Source organism: Podarcis gaigeae (assembly GCF_964106915.1).
Source record: "Podarcis gaigeae genome assembly, chromosome: 2".
Taxonomy (NCBI): domain Eukaryota; kingdom Metazoa; phylum Chordata; class Lepidosauria; order Squamata; family Lacertidae; genus Podarcis; species Podarcis gaigeae.
Genome location: NC_139679.1, coordinates 109,561,337 through 109,583,102, shown reverse-complemented (window position 1 = coordinate 109,583,102; position 21,766 = coordinate 109,561,337). Strand labels below are relative to the sequence as shown.

The following is a 21,766-nucleotide window of genomic DNA, read 5'->3' as shown; positions in this document are numbered from 1 at the left end:
ATGCAAGTTGAGCTCAGGTGGATCACGCCAAAGGCCTGTGCAGTCCACCCTCCTGCTCACTCCCTGCCCATGGGCAGCCCACAAGTGGGGCATAATTGCACTCTCTCACTTGCGATCTCCAGCAACAGGTATGCAGAGAGAGAGAGATTACCCCAGATACCATATAGGCATTATGATTGGCAGGTATGATAGCCTTAGGCCCCATGGAGAATCGTTTATGTTGCCAAAAGGCAAAATTGCACCGGTATTTACATGGCCTTTCAGCTGCCTTGGCTCAAGACACATGCTCTGGTCTAAGCAATGTAAGGCCTGGCCTGTCCTGTCCTGACTATACTGGCTACCAATTAATTTCCATGCCTACCATATTTTTCGCCCCATAGGGCACACCGGCCCATAGGGCGCACCTAGTTTGGGGGGGGGGATAAAGAAAAAAATTATTTTCCCCCCAGGTGCGGGTCTGGGGCGGGGGAAGCCCGAGCTTCCCCCGACCCCAGCCCCCAGAACAGGCTGCTTTCAGCAAGCCGTAGGACCCCTCCCGCGGTTTGCGCAGAGCTACACAAAGCCTGGCGTGACTGCTCAGTGCGCCCAGGCTTCGGGATTCAGGCAGCTCTCCACAAGCCGTGGGAGCCTGGCGGGAACTCCCGCGGGCTCCCAAGGCTTGCGGATAGCTTCCTGAAGCCTGCATTCGCCCCATACGATGCACACACATTTCCCCTTCATTTTTGCAGGGGAAAAAGTGAGTCCTATAGGGCGAAAAATACAGTAATTGAAAGTGCTGTTTGATCTATAAAGCCTTATGCTGCTCAAGACCCCAATACCATAAGAATCACCTCTCACCAGACAAATTATGTTTTATATATGCTGTAAGCTGCCCAGAGTGGCTGGGGAAACCCAGCCAGATGGGTGGGGTATTATTATTATTATTATTATTATTATTATTATTATTATTATACTAACCCAGGCCCTGTGTTCTTCCCCGCTATCTTCTACATACACCCTGATTTGAATGTTTGGGATCAGTTGGCTCTGATTCTGATTCTCCTTCCTTGTTTTCTTGTGATATTTTAAGTTATATGCTGTTAAACCTCTATCTTTTGGTGTCAAGTTCTTTAATCTTATTTTCCAATGCAGATTGAATTGTGTATGGTTGAATCATAGAATCATAGAATCATAGAGTTGGAAGAGACCACAAGGGCCATCGAGTCCAACCCGCTGCCAAGCAGGAAACACCATCAGAGTACTCCTGACATATGGTTGTCAAGCCTCTGCTTAAAGACCTCCAAAGAAGGAGACTCCACCACACTCCTTGGCAGCAAATTCCACTGTCGAACAGCTCTTACTGTCAGGAAGTTCCTCCTAATGTTTAGGTGGAATCTTTTTTCTTGTAGTTTGGAACCATTGATCCGTGTCCGCTTCTCTGGAGCAGCAGAAAACAACCTTTCTCCCTCCTCTATGTGACATCCTTTTATATATTTGAACATGGCTATCATATCACCCCTTAACCTCCTCTTCTCCAGGCTAAACATGCCCAGCTCCCTTAGCCGTTCCTCATAAGGCATCATTTCCAGGCCTTTGACCATTTTGGTTGCCCTCCTCTGGACACGTTCCAGTTTGTCAGTGTCCTTCTTGAACTGTGGTGCCCAGAACTGGACACAGTACTCCAGGTGAGGTCTGACCAGAGCAGAATACAGTGGCACTATTACTTCCCTTGATCTAGATGCAGCCCAGAATTGCATTGGCTTTTTTAGCTGCCGCGTCACACTGTTGGCTCATGTCAAGTTTGTGGTCAACCAAGACTCCTAGATCCTTTTCACATGTACTGCTCTCAAGCCAGGTGTCACCCATCTTGTATTTGTGCCTCTCATTTTTTTTTGCCCAAGTGCAATACTTTACATTTCTCCCTGTTAAAATTTATCTTGTTTGTTTTGGCCCAGTTCTCTAATCTGTCAAGGTCGTTTTGAAGTGTGATCCTGTCCTCTGGGGTGTTAGCCACCCCTCCCAGTTTGGTGTTGTCAGAGCTGCCCCTAGGTTCCAGCTCACAGAGGACCAACGCCAGGCTGTCGTTATGTACAAAAGTCTTTATTGAAGTTCAGTTTCCATTTCAAAGCCGCAGTGTGCAGCTCTACGTCTTAAACCCTAGACCGGCGAAGCTCCGTCTGAATCTCCTCCCCTCTGACACCAGTTTAAGATCCTAGCCCTGCTCCACCTCTTCCTCTCCTCTCTCCTCCTCTGGGTCCTCCTGCCCACTGGGGCATTCACCATTCTGGACTCTTCTGACGCTGAGTCGCCTGACTCCTCCCCCTGCCTCCTGCGGGCTTTAGGACCTGGTTCCCAATCCTCGTTCTCTGCTGTCCCGCGCTCCTGTACATTTGAACTTGGCACTCGCGCCAACCCCGTGATCCTCCTCCTGACCGTTACACTGCTTCTATCACTGCTTCCTTCCTCCTGGAAGCTGGCTGGACGTGACCTCCCCTCCGTTGCCTGACTCTCCGATGTAGGCGTGGTCAACCCTGACTCATCTTCTCTCCCTGGTGGTGAATACGCTGGCCCCGATACCTGGGACTCCTCCCCCCCACTACGCTCTGGTGGGGAAGCTGGCCTGATCTCCAACTGCTGCTCTGGGAGTCCCCGCTGGCCCCTTGTTTCTGGAGTGTCCCCCTTGGGGCCCCCCTTGCCCTGACCACCGGCGCCCCCTTCTGTGAATCTTCCGATTCGCTGGAGAGGCTCATGGAATCTCTTGGGCTACTGTCATCTTCTCCTACGCTGCCCTCTGATTGCTCCCCCTCGCTCTCCATCTCCTCCCTTCCCTGTGCTCCCGCTCTTGAGTCCCTGACAGGTGTCATCTGCAAATTTGATCAGGATGCCCTTGAGTCCATCATCCAAGTCGTTGATAAAGATGTTGAATAAGACCGGGCCCAAGACAGAACCCTGTGGCACCCCACTAGTCACTCTTCTCCAGGATGAAGAGGAACCATTGATGAGCACCCTTTGGGTTCGGTCAGTCAGCCAGTTACAAATCCACTGAGTGGTAGCATAGTCAAGTCCGCATTTTACCAGCTTCTTTACAAGAATATCATGGGGCACCTTGTCAAATGCCTTGCTGAAATCAAGGTAGACTACATCCACTGCGTTCCCTTCATCTACCAGGCTTGTAATTCTGTCAAAAAACGAGATCAGGTTAGTCTGACATGACTTATTTTTCAGAAATCCATGCTGACTATTGGTGATCACAGCATTCCTTTCTAGGTGCTCACAGACTGTTTGCTTAATGATCTGCTCCAGAATCTTTCCAGAAGAGGCCTTAGCGGTCGCATTAAGTAAGATAAGTAACTCACTGGAACAGCTTAACAAGAAGGTGGATGTGGTAACTACCAAAATTGATAATTTGGGACAAAAAGTGAACATCAATACAGAAACTATTCAGAAATTGATACAGGAACCTACTTTGACATGGCAAACTGTGGAGAAGGCTAGGGAGAAAGTTGTTGCCGTTGAACCTAAAGCAACACAGTTGGAGAGAGAGAGAGTCCCAGCCTTACAGATGCAATGAGTTGATGCCTTCTACGACTGAATTTAAAGAAAATCAGATTTTGAGGATTAGAGCCCTACCTGAACTGGAGAAGGAGAGTTTGATGGATTTTATCACGCAGGAATTTGCTGATTTTGGGGACCTGGACTTGGGTCAAGAAGAGATTAAAATTGAGAGGGCCTTCAGACTTGGAAGAGGAGGGGGAAAAGAGAAGAACAAAATAAGAGACTGTTGGAACTACCAGAAGAACCCAGAAGAACAACAGTCAATAGTGGAAATTTTGAAAGACGTCCCGAAATATCTTTTGGATTTTGGGTTTAACTACGGAGATTTGGTTGCCCTGTTGAGAAGGAATAAAATCATTTCTAGGTGGGAGCTTCCCCGAGATCTACTCTTCAGCCTCAAAGGAAGGAAAATAAAAATAAGATCAGTAGAAGACAAAGTAAAGTGCATGTATAAATACAAAGAAGACTTGCAGAAGGAACTTGGAAAAGAGTTAAGAGCATCGGACAGAAGATTACCAGGTTGATGGACTATAGGGAATTGGCGGAAATGACTGGCAGAATCCGAGACCTGGGAGAAGAGACGGTGGAAGAAGATTGGAAAAGTTTAAAGACTATTTATAGAAATATTGTAAAATTAATGAGTGTTAGAAAAATGTTGGAATGAATTCATATGGCTTTAGCAGAAATGTTATAAGGAAATAGATTATTAGAGTATTAAAGGGAAAATAAGGTTAAAATATGTTAAGACAATTATATGACAGAAAATAGAGGAAGATGGAAAGGAATTGCTGAAACAATTAATAGAAGTGGAATACAAAAAGGGAGGTGTGAGGAGGTCGTTGAAACAAGTGAATGAAAGATAAGATATTGAAATGATATGATGTGTGTTTTAAATTGTTTTTTCTTTGTTTGGTTTGGTTTGTTGTGTTAATGTTGTGTTGTGTAATGTTTATACATTGTATTGTATTATATTCTTTTCTCTTCTTTTTTTCTTTCCTTTTTTGTAATGTTTAAATGTAATAAATATTATTTTTTTTAAAAAAGACATGTAAACAAAGAATCATGCCTTACAGCAGGTGCCTCCCTCCCTCCCTCCCTTTCTTCTTTTAACAGCAAATGCCTTAATCTGTAGCCTGTGCAGTTCAGAGGGTCCAGGACAGCCGTGTATACAAGCTGCCCCATATGAAGAGAAATGCCCTGATGATCCGCGTACAGGAGACCCTGCAGCCTGCGTCTTGTACAGAATCACTTCAAGTGAGTGGTCCTTCTTGTCTTTCCCTCCCCGTCCCCCTTATTTTCAGTGCATTTCCATGAGTGGCTGATGGGGCATGGCTAGTATCACTGGGTGCAGAGGAGGCCGGGGATCTTGCAACTTCAGTAGTACAAGTAGTACAATGGAAGCTTAGAGCTTCCATTGGAATGAGGTCCTTCTCTCGTTGTTCAAGCACCTCCTTCCAATGGAGCTCTAAGCTATCCTAATGCAGCCTCCATACGAAACCTGATTGCAAGCCTTCAGAAACATGACAGAACGTATTCCCCTGGAAATTCGTTGAAGCAACAATACCTGCAGGCAGTGAGAGAAACATGAAGTTTCTAAGTTCACTTTTGATTCTCCAGTCAAACTCTAGCAGGTCAAGGTACAGATGGGATCCTGGATAAGTCCATGTGATGCAGTCCACCTGGCTGAGGTATCTCAAGTCAGGGGCAAGGTTGGGCCCTCTGGCCAATGGCATCCCAATTGCAGTGCTTCACCTAATGCTAGGGAAGAGCTGCCAATCATTCTTGTGGATAAGCAGGGGGGTTGGGTGCTATACCAGGCAACAGTGGTAGCAAAAACCTGCCCTTCAGCACAGACCCCCGTTTCCCCAGCTGTCACTGATGGGGACCTAGCAAGGGTGGATCCTGACATTATCATCAAGCATCTTTCACCAGTTACTAACAGTAACCCAGATTCTTTTCTTTCTTTTCCCTTCAGAAACTGGACGTGTGTTGCGCTACTACAAAAAATGTGGCTTCTATACCAGCGACTGCAAAACTCGAAAAGTCTACGATGACGTACCGGAAGTGCACGAACTCGACTGCTGTAACGACAGAGACCACTGCCTTTGAATGTCGTTTAAGAAGGATGCTGTATTAAAAGAACTCCTATGTGAACAAATGGCTGTGCAATTTGAGTTAGGTTGCTGTGTGGGGATTTCTATGTGAGTGGCCTCTGTGTGTGCCTGCATGGGTGCAGAATCTGAGCAGGTGAGTGGATGGGCATCTCAGGTGAGCTGGGATGTCAACAAGGTTTCCCCTGGCTGTATGCCATGGCTGCATTGAGCCTGGGTGCTCAAACCAAGTGACATCTTCCTTACTCGAGGTTCAGCTACTATGACTACTTATTGCCTGGTATTTTCTGCCTAGGAACAAGTGGGTGGGACCACCTCACCACAACAATCCTTTTGCAGAGAGCTGATTAGCCAGAGAACGGGAGATTGACAGAAAAATATTCAGGATTCTCTCTCCATTGAAATTCAGTACTGGAGGTTGGGGAAAATAGAAAGAGTGTAGTTTGGGAATCTAGTGGAAACTTAAGAATAAGTAGTAGTAGACCAGCCTCCACTGAACTTAGGTTTTTCATCTGGAGAGAGGACTGCTTTCCGTTCATATCTTTCTGGTGAATGAGTGATTGGAAAAATCCAAAATTTTCTGCTGTGACGGAGGCCAAGCAAGAGGCTTCGAAACTCATTTCTTCAATTCATTGTAAAGTGGCTTTTTACTGAAGATTCTGGGTGAAGTCTTTTTGAGGGGAAAAGGTTCCATTTAATTAGTCCAACTTACCACCCTTGGGAGCATCTGAGGCTGTACAGAAAGGACCGCACAGAAATCCACTCAGTGGCTGCAGGGTCAGTAGCTGTGTGACCTCCCAGCCCATTCACCCGGTAGCGCTGGTGAAATATGCCCTTTAGGTCCTTGAGTAAAATATTCCCTTCTGTATCCAAACCTTTTAAAGTAAAAACTGATCTTTGGTCCAGGTCTGTTGGTTCCAACGCAGCTGAAGTTCCATGTGATGCAACAATCACGTATGCCTGACTGCAGCTTCCTGGTGGGGAACACATACTGCAATTCTTCCCCATAAGATAGCATCAGAGGACCAGGGAGGCCTAGGACTATGAAACAACCATGTGAATAGCACATATGGGCCTGGCTGAAGCTTCCTGGTGGTGAACAAGTAATCCCTACATGTAAGAGGGTTGCTGAAGTCTGGGACACTCTGTACTGCATCCGGCTGGTTCCTCAGCTTCAGCCCATTTGGATTTGTCCAAAGAAGCAGTATATTATGCACCTAAAAAGCTCCTTGTGCCTTTTGAGCCTAGCAGGGACAGGTGCCCTGAGGAAGAAAGAAGGTGCCTCTGAGCCTCCTATAATGAAAGTCTTGTTAACTGAAAGGAATACACTTCCTTCCCATGTAAGACAGCATCATTTGGAAGCTGAGCTCTAGGACATTCTGTACAAGATTTCAGAATCTCGAGTTGGGTCAGTCCCAGCCCCTGCCAACCTAGCAGTTTGAAAGCTCACCAATGCAAGCAGATAAATAGGTACCACTGTGGGGGGAAGGTACATTGGTACCTCGGGTTAAGAACTTATTTCTTTCCGGAAACTGTTCTTAACCTGAGGTACCACTTTAGCTAATGGGGCCTCCCGCTGCCATTGCGCTGCCACCGCACAATTTCTGTTCTCATCCTGAAGCAAATTTCTTAACCCAAGGTACTATTTCTGGGATAGCGGAGTCCATAACCTGAAGTGTCTGTAACCTGAAGCATCTGTAACATGAGGTACCACGGTACATGGTGTTTCTCTGAGCTCTGGCTTTTGTCATGTTGTTCTGTTGCTCCAGAAGCGGTTAAGTCATACTGGCCACATGACCCGGAAAGCTGTCTGTGCTCAAACGCCGGCTCCCTTGGCCTGAAAGTGAGATGGGTGCCTCAACCCCATAGTTGTCTTTGACTGGACTTATCCGTCCATGGGTCCTTTACCTTTTACCTTTTTACTGGGGTATCACAAGCACTTAGCATTGTTAAAATTAAAAGTTGTATGTTCTGGGCCTCAGAGCCCAATCAGCTTCTGAACTTGTCTGAACCCTAACCCTAACCCTAATCCCATAGTTGCCTTCGACTGGACTTTACCATCCAGGGGTCCTTTACCTTTTTACTGGGGTATCACAAGCACTTAGGATTGTTAAAATTAAAAGCTGTATGTTCTGGGCCTCAGAGCCAAATCAGCTACTGAACTTGCCTACCCTGGTGCACCATGCTCCTGTTTTGGTTTGCATGGCTCAGTCAACCAGGAAATGTGGAGCTGGGCAGAGAACACATTGAAAGGAATGGGCATGCTGCCACAAAAGATAGTATCAGAGGACCACTGAGGTATGGAACATTCTGTAGAGCATCCAGCTGAACCCACATCCCATTAGGATCTGTTAAACAATCAGGACACGATGCACTTAACGGCTCAAGGAACCACCACCCACATCTCTGCTGCTCTTCAGAGCCAGCCCAGAGCCCTCTTGTACCTTGAAGCCCATTAGAATGGGTTGAGCAGCCAAAAAGGCCCCTCTTGGCCTTATATAATGACAGTATTGAGCCTCAGACCGAGAGAATTATTTGAGCTCTCCCTCCTCCTTATTACCAGGAAGCCTAGTCCTCTGTCTCCAAGCAATCACTCTTGAAAACAGTCTTTCTAATCAGACAGAGCTTTTTCCTTGCTAACATGAAGCCATGCTTGGCTCAGGTCTGGCTGCTTGGAGTCTGTCTTTTGCTCTGCCTCAGCTGTGGAGGTAAGTCCCACCTGCCAATGGAAAAACATGGTAGGCCACCAATTCAAGTGTGCTGTATGTCCACCACCTACCTTCCTAAGAACTGGCGAACCCGTAAGCTATTTTCTTTCTCTTTTTAGCTCTGGCACCTATTTCGGGATAATGATTGAAAGGCTAACTTTGGAAATAATGCAAACGTAGCCTGGAGAAAGGCTTTGATGCTATTAAGTGCCAGATCTATACAGGCATCATCACCCACCATGCTTGGGTCAGGGTATTGGCAGAGATGATTTCCACAATCCCGCTATGTCTCCTGTCCTTGTAATCCCTGCACGGTCCCTGCTTCAGAAAGTTTTTCAGGGGCATGAAGCTCTATTGCACAGGGCAGGGGGGTTATTTTATCTTTATTTATTCACTTGTTAAAACATTTGATTTTTAAAAATCAAAGTAGTTTGCAGTAGTCATAAGTGCAGCCTTTCCGCTCCCCAAGCAGTTCAACAACTATTTTTGAAAAAATGTTTAATTGTTTGCATAAACTGGACAGCTTACAATGGCAGCTGCAGGCAGTGCTCCTCCTATCATAGCTGCAGTGACACACACACACACACACACACACACACACACACCCCGGCTGGTGCAAACTCTCTGGTGTTAACATCTGTTGATGTTGCCCATCCGGCTGTTGTAGGGTTGCCATACGTCGGAAGCAGTGTCCCAGCAGAAATCACCAAAATGTCAGTGGAAATCTAGACATATGGCAACCCATGTCAGCATTATCATTTTGGGCAATTTTCCTTAAAAATAGCTCACAAACATCATTATTCTTCTCTCTCTTTTTTTGCAATTTTGTCCCAACAGCTCAACAACCCTCACTAATAATAATAAGAATAATAGCTCTACAACTTTAGTGTCTAGATTTTTACTTTTTGAAATATGGCAACTCTAAGCTGCTGCTTGGTACCTGCCAGTCTCAGGAGACTCACTAGAGGACCCTTTCTGCAAAGTCTCTACAATGCTGGAGCTGGCTGCACCCTCAGATGCCTGTTATGGGGATGTGGCAGAGGGGAGGGTCCTCCTGGTTCTAGGCAGCCTGAGACGCAGCCAATCACATTCTGCGGAACTCCGTGGGGCTCAATTTACACCTTCTGTTGAATTTGCAGACTCTTCTGCACAGCGGAATGATGAGCAGTACGTGCCACATACTTTACTTTACTTTATTTACACTTCAATGCTGAGAGATTACAAACATGCATCTTGCCTCTGCGAGAGCAGAGAAGCAACTCCTCTCCTCGGAAACACCGAGAGAACTGTGAAAAACAGGAAACCAGTGTTCGTCACATCCAGTCTCCCTTTCCCGTGGGAAACCCAACAGTACTCTGACTGTGGAATGCAAAACATTGTCCCGTGACAAGCACTTCGCTGCACAGTGAAGGAAGCAGAAACCAACACCCTCAATGTCCTTTTTAGACTCAGGGCATCTCAACATTTTTATTTTTATTTTATAATTTTTATTGCGAAGTTAACACATCAATACCAAGCCATACATAAAGAATATGATAAAGAAAAAGAAAAAAATAAAGGGGGAAAGGGGGAAAAAGAAAAGTAGACCATAAAAGAATAAAGAAAAGTATCATATTTCAATGGGACGCGGGTGGCGCTGTGGGTAAAAGCCTCAGCGCCTAGGGCTTGCCGATCGAAAGGTCGGCGGTTCGAATCCCCGCAGCGGGGTGCGCTCCCGTTGCTCGGTCCCAGCGCCTGCCAACCTAGCAGTTCGAAAGCACCCTCGGGTGCAAGTAGATAAATAGGGACCGCTTTCTAGCGGGAAGGTAAACGGCGTTTCCGTGTGCAGCTCTGGCTCGCCAGAGCAGCGATGTCACGCTGGCCACGTGACCCGGAAGTGTCTTCGGACAGCGCTGGCCCCTGGCCTCTTGAGTGAGATGGGCGCACAACCCCAGAGTCTGGCAAGACTGGTCCGTACGGGCAGGGGTACCTTTACCTTTTACCTTTATCATATTTCAATACAATAAACACTGTTTTATAAAATAATAATAGTAATAGACTTCCATCACTCTCACAACACTTCCTTTCACATTTTATATTTTATCTGTATTTCAGTATTACTTTCAATATATTGATATGTATATATGTATGTTTCCCCTTTTCCATTCACGAGGTCATTCTAGACACAGCCAAATTTTTACTTTAGAACCTTGTCTTTCTAAATAATTATTCAAGCACTTTCATTCCTTCTTGACTGTATTCATTGCCTTTAGTCTTATTATATCTGTCAATTTGGCCAGTTCCAAATATTCACATAATTTACATAGCCATTCTTCTTTGGTCGGTACCTGGTTACCCTTCCAGTACTTAGCCACCAGGATTCTCGCCACTGATGTCACGTAGTATTTTCTCTAGAAATATCACTATTCAATACTCCCAAAAAGTATGTTTCTGGTCTTTTGCTATGTGAAGTTCTTCGTAACTTTTTTATTTCTTCATGGATCATGTCCCAGAACTTTCTGATCAGCATTTTCCTTCTTTGAAGGAAACAACTAGTTTGGTGACTTAGAAGCCCAGGGAGGGACAAGACATGTAAATAGAAAAGCCTTTCTTACAACAGATGATTTTCTCTTTCTTTCTTTCTTTCTTTCTTTCTTTCTTTCTTTCTTTCTTTCTTTCTTTCTTTCTTTCTTCTTCCACTGACAGCAAATGCCTTAATGTGTACTGTGTGCGATTCAGAGGGTGAAGGACAGCCGTGTGTACCAGTTGCCCCATATGTAGAAAAATGCCCTGATGATCCACATACAGGACACCCTGCAGCCTGCGTCTTGTACAGAATCACTTCAAGTGAGTGGTCCTTCTTGCCTTTCCCTCCCCCTTATTTTCAGTGCATTTCCATGGGTGGGTGGTGGGGCATGGCTAGTATGACTGGGTGCAGAGGAGGTCGGGGATCTTGCAATTTCAGCAGAACAAGAACTACGAGAGAAGCACCTCGTTCCAATGGAAGCTCTAAGCTACGCTAATGCGAAACCTGATTCCAAGCCCTCAGTCACATGATGAAATGTATCCCCCTGGAAATCCTTTGAATCAACAATACCTGCAAGCAGTAGGAAAAACATGAGTTTTCTAAGTTTACTTATAATTCTCCAGTCAAACTCTAGCATGCCAAGGTACAGAAAGGATCCTGGATACAGAAAGGATCCATGTGATACAGTCCACCTGGCTGAGGTATCTCAAGTCAGGGGCCAGGTTGGGCCCTCTGGCCAGTGGCATCCCAATTGCAATGCTTCACCTAATGTCATGGGAATTTTCCATTCATTCTTGAGGATAAATGGGGGTGTTGGTTGCTGTACCTGGGAACAGTGGTAGCAAAAACCTGCCTTTCAGCACAGACCCCCGTTTCCCCAGCTGCCTCTGATGGGGACCTTGCTATGAGCGAATCCTTCCATTACCATCACGCATCTTTCGCTAGATTCTAACAGTAACCCAGATACTTTTCTTTCTCTTCCCAGTGGTAACTAAACATGTGTTGCGCTACTACAAACGATGCGGCTTCTATGCCAGGGGCTGCAAAACTCGAAAGGTCCACCATGCTGTAAAGCAAGTGCACGAGCTCCACTGCTGTAATGACAGAGACCACTGCCTTTGAATGCAGTCTAAGGAAGATGCTGTATTAAAAGAACTCTGATGTGAACAAAGGGCTGTGCGTTACGTTGCTGTGTGGGGATGTCTATGTGAGTGGTCTCTGTGTGGGCCCAGTGGCATTCAGTGGTCTTGGCAAGCAAGTGGACGGGCATGCTTTTTAAAAATTAAAAATTAAAAATTCTGTGCCACATTTCAGCATTCTTGGAGGCCAGGGAGGAGGGGAGCTTGTCACAGCTGGAGGAGAAGACTCCCTGGCTTCTTCAGCAGTCTCTTGATCACCACTGCCGTCCTTTGCTTCAGCCTTGGAGTCTGAACTGCTCCCTGTCACAGGCTCTTCCTGCTCACTAAAGCCTGTTGTGGTTCGAGGACCCGAACCCCGCGATGTGAAATGAAGACACAGGGACATGCGATATAAGGTTAATGGGCTAGAAAAGGCCACAACTTTATTGATTACAGCAATGAAAAGGTATTGGCTTAGGCATTGGATCACGAAACAAGTGGGTTTATTCACCAGGGGTTCATCACCTGTTGATGCTAATCCAACTATAGGCTCACCCCTGATGTCACCGAGGGTCGTGCCATGGCCTCCCGCCAAGCAGGCTTCGGACGGAATACACGACCGCCAGATTCCTTTAACGGAATACCCCTAGAAATTGAAGGCATAGGCGATGGCCACACCTAGCACTTCAACACACCACAACACATTATTCCAATGCCTAACCTACCCACCAATACCACAAAAGGTTGTGACGATTGCTACGAGGTAGGCGAAAAAACCAAGAAGCCTAATGCCAAATGGAAAAAACTCCTACCAGGCCCCCCGGGCAACCGGGGCGACCAACCTAAGGTCCATAGCAAGGCCAATGACCTAAGCCCTAACTCAAAGGGAGTGGAGGGTGGCTGACTCGCACAGGACAACGAAGAGAAATGAGGCCGGGGAGAGAGGCTGGCACTGCAGCATAAAGGCTGCTGGACACGACCCCCCCATGGCACCTGGTTGGATGGCCACCGGGGGGGGCATGAGTGCCAGCCAGGTGAGCTGGAGGCAGGGGGCAACGCCCCCTGCTAGGAGCAGTGTTCGGGCTCCCGCCCACAACCACTCCCCTCTCTTTCAGGGAGGAGAGTCTTTGCCCCTTTAGCTTCCGACACCTCCTCTCACCAATCTTCTCGCTTTGACTTCTGTGTCCCAACAGCTATCCCCGGCTCTGAGCCTTCCTCCTCTGGGGGTTCCCCCAGCTGGAGCCTCCCCACCCCTGCTGACAGCCCTCTTCATTACCGCCTTGGGGAAGGGGCACTCTTCACAGTGACATAGCACTAACCTCATTGCTCTGGGAAACTTCTTGCCCTCAATTCATTGAACTGTTTCCCCTAACACACTCTGCCCATATTGTAGTGTGCTTTGTTTTCCCCTGTATTTTCAGGATACTCCTAACTTTTAGCAATCTGAATGCCACAGGTAGCTAAATTCAAGGTGCTGCTCTCCCATGAAGGGATTAATCTATGCCAGCTCCCCACCCTTTCAGTGTTTCCCAATGCTGGTGACAGCTTGCAACAGCCTCCTGTGCGTTTCCGAGCACAATTCAAAGTATTGATGCTAACCTTTAAAGCCCTAAATGGCCTTGGTCCGGTATACCTAAAGGAGCATCTCCACCTCCATCGTTCTGCCCGGACACTAAGGTCCAGCATCGAGGGCCTTCTGGCGGTTCCCTCGCTGTGAGAAGCCAAGTTACAGGGAACCAGACAGAGGGCCTTCTTGGTAGCGGCATCCGCCCTGTGGAACACCCTCTGATCAGATGTCAAAAAGAAAAACAACTACCAGATTTTTAGAAGACATCTGAAGGCAGCTCTGTTTAGGAAAGCTTTTAATGTTTAATAGGTTATTGTATTTTAATATTTCGTTGGAAGCTGCCCAGAGTGGCTGGAGAAACCCAGCCAGATAGGCGAGGTATGAATAAATTATTCTTATTAATTATTATTATGCAATGCGCCATCCTCTTCCTGGTGTCATGTGAAGAGCTGCCACAACAACTGCCTCCACCACCAACACCACATAAGCATATAGAGTTTTATTATTGCAATACAAACGCTTTATGCTGGTTTTCCTATACAACATCAACAAACAGAAACAAGGGAAAGATTTATTCCTTCAGAGAAAGAGAGAGGAGAGACTGTGAACCCTGCGCTGCCCCCAAATTTGTTCCAGACGGCTGAGGGAACCCCTAGAACGTATGCAATGGTCACATAGGAGGGAGCCTTATTGCAAAAGCGGAAGTCCTTGCCCTGGCAGGACACTTATTTACTTAGCACCACCTCAGATACAACTCACAAGAGCACATCTGAACCTACATTTGTGTATAGACCCAACAAAAATTGGGGTTGCCATTGTCAGCTTCGCCTTTCAGCCAGTGCCACCGACTGGGCTCAACCACTTCAGCCCCGACTGAGCCAGGCGAGCTGGGGTAGCATTTCCAGAGACCACCTTCTGCACAGGAACAGGTCTAAGTGCTGTGGACTCACAACTCAGAGCTGTGAGCACCGAACTCACTTCCAGAAAACAGCAGAGTACAGCAGAACATAAATCACTCGGACGACAGCACTGAATAATATCTTCTTTTATTCTCTACAGCTACTGTACTATAGAAACTATATACAAAGCTTTATGGAGATGCTGGACAGCACTGAGTGTTGCAGCTGCTTTTGCAGTGACCTTATCTACACAGAGGTAACACTCAGTCTCTCCCTCTTTGAAGTAAGGCCAGAGCGGAATAAGTAGCGAGCAAAAGTCCGCCCCCTACTCTCTGGAACATCAGCAGATTCTTGCAATGGGAGGGGTGAAATATCCTCAGCCGTATGTCTGGAATTTCCTGGACATTGCCAGGATTCAGCTGTTGGAAATAGTGCCTGGGTGGAAATTGCTGAAATGTCCGTGAAAATCAGGACCCATGGCAACCCGTGTTGGAAGTGTAGCTTCTGGCGAATTTCCTTAAAAATAGCTAAGAAAGAAAGAAAGAAAGAAAGAAAGAAAGAAAGAAAGAAAGAAAGAAAGAAAGAAAGAAAGAAAGAAAGCCATGCACCAATGGGGTCATGGGAGTCAAGGAGTGTCCTGAATAGGAAAATAGTGGGGTGGAGTGTACCAAAGATGAAATCCCTGAAGTGGGGTGGGGGGGGGGGAGAGAGAGAGAGAGAGATAAAACTTAGCATATTGTTCAGAGTAAATAGCCTGAATACCATTAAGAAACATTGGACCCATATCCATAAGTTCTAAGTTTCTTTTCATAAAATACCAAGACACATTATCAAATGCCTTCTCAGCATCTATAAATATCAAAGCTGCTTGTTTATCTTTCCTGGAACCCAAATATTCAATTAAATCAATTATATTTCTAACATTACCTTTCATTTGTCTCCCAGGTAAGAATCCCATCTGAGCGATAGCTCTATATTTATATTTACCACATTCGTCTCCCAAAATAAAATCTAACGCGTGCACCTTCTCTGTGTACACATTACCAGCCTGTTCTGGATCAAAGTCATGCTGCAAGATTCCATCTTCTTATCTGGCATCCCCAAGTGTTCTGTTCTGTTATTATCATCCCACATTTCAAGCATTAGGTCTACAAAGCAGAGCAATCAATGTGCAACGACTGCAGTGAATGGGATCTTGTAGGCTTTTTAAACACACACACACACACACACACACACACACTCTCTCTCTCTCTCACACACACACACACACACTACATCACAACCCAAGCACAGAATTTCCTTGTGCCTTGAAGAGTATCCAGTGATGAGGCTCAATGGTTACAAAACACAGAGCTGAGATGACCATTCGATAGACCAGAAACAAAATGTTCGGCTTCCCTTGTACTCATTGCGCCACCAGTGAAGACTGTTCAAATGGAACTGGATTCATTTTACCCATACTCAGTAAGAGCTGATCTGGTACTGCGCACAACCCAGCTGCAATCCTACACAACGCGGGTGACTAAGCCCCACTGATTTCTGAGTAAACAGGCATAGGGTTGCAGTGCAGATCTAAATCACTTATACAAACATGCAAGTTGAGCTCAGGTGGATCACGCCAAAGGCCTGTGCAGTCCACCCTCCTGCTCACTCCCTGCCCATGGGCAGCCCACAAGTGGGGCATAATTGCACTCTCTCACTTGCGATCTCCAGCAACAGGTATGCAGAGAGAGAGAGATTACCCCAGATACCATATAGGCATTATGATTGGCAAGTATGATAGCCTTAGGCCCCATGGAGAATCGTTTATGTTGCCAAAAGGCAAAATTGCACCGGTATTTACATGGCCTTTCAGCTGCCTTGGCTCAAGACACATGCTCTGGTCTAAGCAATGTAAGGCCTGGCCTGTCCTGTCCTGACTATACTGGCTACCAATTAATTTCCATGCCTACCGTATTTTTCGCCCCATAGGGCACACCGGCCCATAGGGCGCACCTAGTTTGGGGGGGGGGGATAAAGAAAAAAATTATTTTCCCCCCAGGTGCGGGTCTGGGGCGGGGGAAGCCCGAGCTTCCCCCGACCCCAGCCCCCAGAACAGGCTGCTCTCCGCAAGCCGTAGGACCCCTCCCGCGGTTTGCGCAGAGCTACACAAAGCCTGGCGTGACTGCTCAGTGCGCCCAGGCTTCGGGATTCAGGCAGCTCTCCACAAGCCGTGGGAGCCTGGCGGGAACTCCCACGGGCTCCCAAGGCTTGCGGATAGCTTCCTGAAGCCTGCATTCGCCCCATACGACGCACACACATTTCCCCTTCATTTTTGCAGGGGAAAAAGTGAGTCCTATAGGGCGAAAAATACGGTAATTGAAAGTGCTATGTTTGATCTATAAAGCCTTATGCTGCTCAAGACCCCAATACCATAAGAATCACCTCTCACCAGACAAATTATGTTTTATATATGCTGTAAGCTGCCCAGAGTGGCTGGGGAAACCCAGCCAGATGGGTGGGGTATTATTATTATTATTATTATTATTATTATTATTATTATTATACTAACCCAGGCCCTGTGTTCTTCCCCGCTATCTTCTACATACACCCTGATTTGAATGTTTGGGATCAGTTGGCTCTGATTCTGATTCTCCTTCCTTGTTTTCTTGTGATATTTTAAGTTATATGCTGTTAAACCTCTATCTTTTGGGGTCAAGTTCTTTAATCTTATTTTCCAATGCAGATTGAATTGTGTATGGTTGAATCATAGAATCATAGAATCATAGAGTTGGAAGAGACCACAAGGGCCATCGAGTCCAACCCGCTGCCAAGCAGGAAACACCATCAGAGTACTCCTGACATATGGTTGTCAAGCCTCTGCTTAAAGACCTCCAAAGAAGGAGACTCCACCACACTCCTTGGCAGCAAATTCCACTGTCGAACAGCTCTTACTGTCAGGAAGTTCCTCCTAATGTTTAGGTGGAATCTTTTTTCTTGTAGTTTGGAACCATTGATCCGTGTCCGCTTCTCTGGAGCAGCAGAAAACAACCTTTCTCCCTCCTCTATGTGACATCCTTTTATATATTTGAACATGGCTATCATATCACCCCTTAACCTCCTCTTCTCCAGGCTAAACATGCCCAGCTCCCTTAGCCGTTCCTCATAAGGCATCATTTCCAGGCCTTTGACCATTTTGGTTGCCCTCCTCTGGACACGTTCCAGTTTGTCAGTGTCCTTCTTGAACTGTGGTGCCCAGAACTGGACACAGTACTCCAGGTGAGGTCTGACCAGAGCAGAATACAGTGGCACTATTACTTCCCTTGATCTAGATGCTATACTCCTATTGATGCAGCCCAGAATTGCATTGGCTTTTTTAGCTGCCGCGTCACACTGTTGGCTCATGTCAAGTTTGTGGTCAACCAAGACTCCTAGATCCTTTTCACATGTACTGCTCTCAAGCCAGGTGTCACCCATCTTGTATTTGTGCCTCTCATTTTTTTTGCCCAAGTGCAATACTTTACATTTCTCCCTGTTAAAATTCATCTTGTTTGTTTTGGCCCAGTTCTCTAATCTGTCAAGGTCGTTTTGAAGTGTGATCCTGTCCTCTGGGGTGTTAGCCACCCCTCCCAGTTTGGTGTTGTCAGAGCTGCCCCTAGGTTCCAGCTCACAGAGGACCAACGCCAGGCTGTCGTTATGTACAAAAGTCTTTATTGAAGTTCAGTTTCCATTTCAAAGCCGCAGCGCGCAGCTCTACGTCTTAAACCCTAGACCGGCGAAGCTCCGTCTGAATCTCCTCCCCTCTGACACCAGTTTAAGATCCTAGCCCTGCTCCACCTCTTCCTCTCCTCTCTCCTCCTGTGGGTCCTCCTGCCCGCTGGGGCATTCACCATTCTGGACTCTTCTGACGCTGAGTCGCCTGACTCCTCCCCCTGCCTCCTGCGGGCTTTAGGACCTGGTTCCCAATCCTCGTTCTCTGCTGTCCCGCGCTCCTGTACATTTGAACTTGGCACTCGCACCAACCCCGTGATCCTCCTCCTGACCGTTACACTGCTTCTATCACTGCTTCCTTCCTCCTGGAAGCTGGCTGGACGTGACCTCCCCACCGCTGCCTGACTCTCCGATGTAGGCGTGGTCAACCCTGACTCATCTTCTCTCCCTGGTGGTGAATACGCTGGCCCCGATACCTGGGACTCCTCCCCCCCACTACGCTCTGGTGGGGAAGCTGGTCCTGATCTCCAACTGCTGCTCTGGGAGTCCCCGCTGGCCCCTTGTTTCTGGAGTGTCCCCCTTGGGGCCCCCCTTGCCCTGACCACCGGCGCCCCCTTCTGTGAATCTTCCGATTCGCTGGAGAGGCTCATGGAATCTCTTGGGCTACTGTCATCTTCTCCTACGCTGCCCTCGGATTGCTCCCCCTCGCTCTCCATCTCCTCCCTTCCCTGTGCTCCCACTCTTGAGTCCCTGACAGGTGTCATCTGCAAATTTGATCAGGATGCCCTTGAGTCCATCATCCAAGTCGTTGATAAAGATGTTGAATAAGACCGGGCCCAAGACAGAACCCTGTGGCACCCCACTAGTCACTCTTCTCCAGGATGAAGAGGAACCATTGATGAGCACCCTTTGGGTCCGGTCAGTCAGCCAGTTACAAATCCACGGAGTGGTAGCATAGTCAAGTCCGCATTTTACCAGCTTCTTTACAAGAATATCATGGGGCACCTTGTCAAATGCCTTGCTGAAATCAAGGTAGACTACATCCACTGCGTTCCCTTCATCTACCAGGCTTGTAATTCTGTCAAAAAACGAGATCAGGTTAGTCTGACATGACTTATTTTTCAGAAATCCATGCTGACTATTGGTGATCACAGCATTCCTTTCTAGGTGCTCACAGACTGTTTGCTTAATGATCTGCTCCAGAATCTTCCCAGAAGAGGCCTTAGCGGTCGCATTAAGATAAGTAACTCACTGGAACAGCTTAACAAGAAGGTGGATGTGGTAACTACCAAAATTGATAATTTGGGACAAAAAGTGAACATCAATACAGAAACTATTCAGAAATTGATACAGGAACCTACTTTGACATGGCAAACTGTGGAGAAGGCTAGGGAGAAAGTTGTTGCCGTTGAACCTAAAGCAACACAGTTGGAGAGAGAGAGAGTCCCAGCCTTACAGATGCAATGAGTTGATGCCTTCTACGACTGAATTTAAAGAAAATCAGATTTTGAGGATTAGAGCCCTACCTGAACTGGAGAAGGAGAGTTTGATGGATTTTATCACGCAGGAATTTGCTGATTTTGGGGACCTGGACTTGGGTCAAGAAGAGATTAAAATTGAGAGGGCCTTCAGACTTGGAAGAGGAGGGGGAAAAGAGAAGAACAAAATAAGAGACTGTTGGAACTACCAGAAGAACCCAGAAGAACAACAGTCAATAGTGGAAATTTTGAAAGACGTCCCGAAATATCTTTTGGATTTTGGGTTTAACTACGGAGATTTGGTTGCCCTGTTGAGAAGGAATAAAATCATTTCTAGGTGGGAGCTTCCCCGAGATCTACTCTTCAGCCTCAAAGGAAGGAAAATAAAAATAAGATCAGTAGAAGACAAAGTAAAGTGCATGTATAAATACAAAGAAGACTTGCAGAAGGGACTTGGAAAAGAGTTAAGAGCATCGGACAGAAGATTACCAGGTTGATGGACTATATGGAATTGGCGGAAATGACTGGCAGAATCCGAGACCTGGGAGAAGAGATGGTGGAAGAAGATTGGAAAAGTTTAAAGACTATTTATAGAAATATTGTAAAATTAATGAGTGTTAGAAAAATGTTGGAATGAATTCATATGGCTTTAGCAGAAATGTTATAAGGAAATAGATTATTAGAGTATTAAAGGGAAAATAAGGTTAAAATATGTTAAGACAATTATATGACAGAAAATAGAGGAAGATGGAAAGGAATTGCTGAAACAATTAATAGAAGTGGAATACAAAAAGGGAGGTGTGAGGAGGTCGTTGAAACAAGTGAATGAAAGATAAGATATTGAAATGATATGATGTGTGTTTTAAATTGTTTTTTCTTTGTTTGGTTTGGTTTGTTGTGTTAATGTTGTGTTGTGTAATGTTTATACATTGTATTGTATTATATTCTTTTCTCTTCTTTTTTTCTTTCCTTTTTTGTAATGTTTAAATGTAATAAATATTATTTTTTTTAAAAAAGACATGTAAACAAAGAATCATGCCTTACAGCAGGTGCCTCCCTCCCTCCCTCCCTTTCTTCTTTTAACAGCAAATGCCTTAATCTGTAGCCTGTGCAGTTCAGAGGCTGAAGGACAGCCGTGTATACAAGCTGCCCCACATGAAGAGAAATGCCCTGATGATCCGCGTACAGGAGACCCTGCAGCCTGCGTCTTGTACAGAATCACTTCAAGTGAGTGGTCCTTCTTGTCTTTCTCTCCCCGTCCCCCTTATTTTCAGTGCATTTCCATGAGTGGCTGATGGGGCATGGCTAGTATCACTGGGTGCAGAGGAGGCCGGGGATCTTGCAACTTCAGTAGTACAAGTAGTACAATGGAAGCTTAGAGCTTCCATTGGAATGAGGTCCTTCTCTCGTAGTTCAAGCACCTCCTTCCAATGGAGCTCTAAGCTATCTTAATGCAGCCTCTATACGAAACCTGATTGCAAGCCTTCAGAAACATGACAGAACGTATCCCCCTGGAAATTCGTTGAAGCAACAATACCTGCAGGCAGTGAGAGAAACATGAAGTTTCTAAGTTCACTTTTGATTCTCCAGTCAAACTCTAGCAGGTCAAGGTACAGATGGGATCCTGGATAAGTCCATGTGATGCAGTCCACCTGGCTGAGGTATCTCAAGTCAGGGGCAAGGTTGGGCCCTCTGGCCAATGGCATCCCAATTGCAGTGCTTCACCTAATGCTAGGGAAGAGCTGCCAATCATTCTTGTGGATAAGCAGGGGGGTTGGGTGCTATACCAGGCAACAGTGGTAGCAAAAACCTGCCCTTCAGCACAGACCCCCGTTTCCCCAGCTGTCACTGATGGGGACCTAGCAAGGGTGGATCCTGACATTATCATCAAGCATCTTTCACCAGTTACTAACAGTAACCCAGATTCTTTTCTTTCTTTTCCCTTCAGAAACTGGACGTGTGTTGCGCTACTACAAAAAATGTGGCTTCTATACCAGCGACTGCAAAACTCGAAAAGTCTACGATGACGTACCGGAAGTGCACGAACTCGACTGCTGTAACGACAGAGACCACTGCCTTTGAATGTCGTTTAAGAAGGATGCTGTATTAAAAGAACTCCTATGTGAACAAATGGCTGTGCAATTTGAGTTAGGTT

At 46.4% G+C, this 21,766-nt stretch overlaps 2 protein-coding genes and 1 long non-coding RNA gene across 3 annotated transcripts in view; 2 read left to right on the top strand and 1 right to left on the bottom strand.

Annotated features, from left to right (window-relative positions):
• The window catches only part of LOC310838079 (uncharacterized protein), a 35,439-nt gene extending 29,747 nt beyond the window's left edge, over positions 1–5,692 (top strand). The window contains exons 2-3 of the mRNA XM_083725475.1: positions 4,648–4,788; positions 5,510–5,692. Of these exons, the coding sequence (XP_083581601.1) occupies positions 4,648–4,788; positions 5,510–5,643 (275 nt within the window). The 3' untranslated portion in view covers positions 5,644–5,692. The remainder of the gene's footprint in view (positions 1–4,647; positions 4,789–5,509) is intronic.
• Positions 4,795–21,766, bottom strand: part of LOC310838256 — a 49,995-nt gene continuing 33,023 nt past the window's right edge. Inside the window, exons 4-5 of the long non-coding RNA XR_014560858.1 lie at positions 11,324–11,429; positions 4,795–4,982 (exon numbers count right to left, since the gene is read on the bottom strand). This is a non-coding gene — a long non-coding RNA (uncharacterized lncRNA). The remainder of the gene's footprint in view (positions 4,983–11,323; positions 11,430–21,766) is intronic.
• Positions 8,189–21,742, top strand: LOC310838080 (uncharacterized protein). The gene is made up of 3 exons (XM_083725476.1): positions 8,189–8,353; positions 20,698–20,838; positions 21,560–21,742. The coding sequence occupies exons 1-3, from the start codon at positions 8,287–8,289 to the stop codon at positions 21,691–21,693; spliced, it is 342 nt and encodes a 113-aa protein (XP_083581602.1). The 5' UTR covers positions 8,189–8,286; the 3' UTR covers positions 21,694–21,742.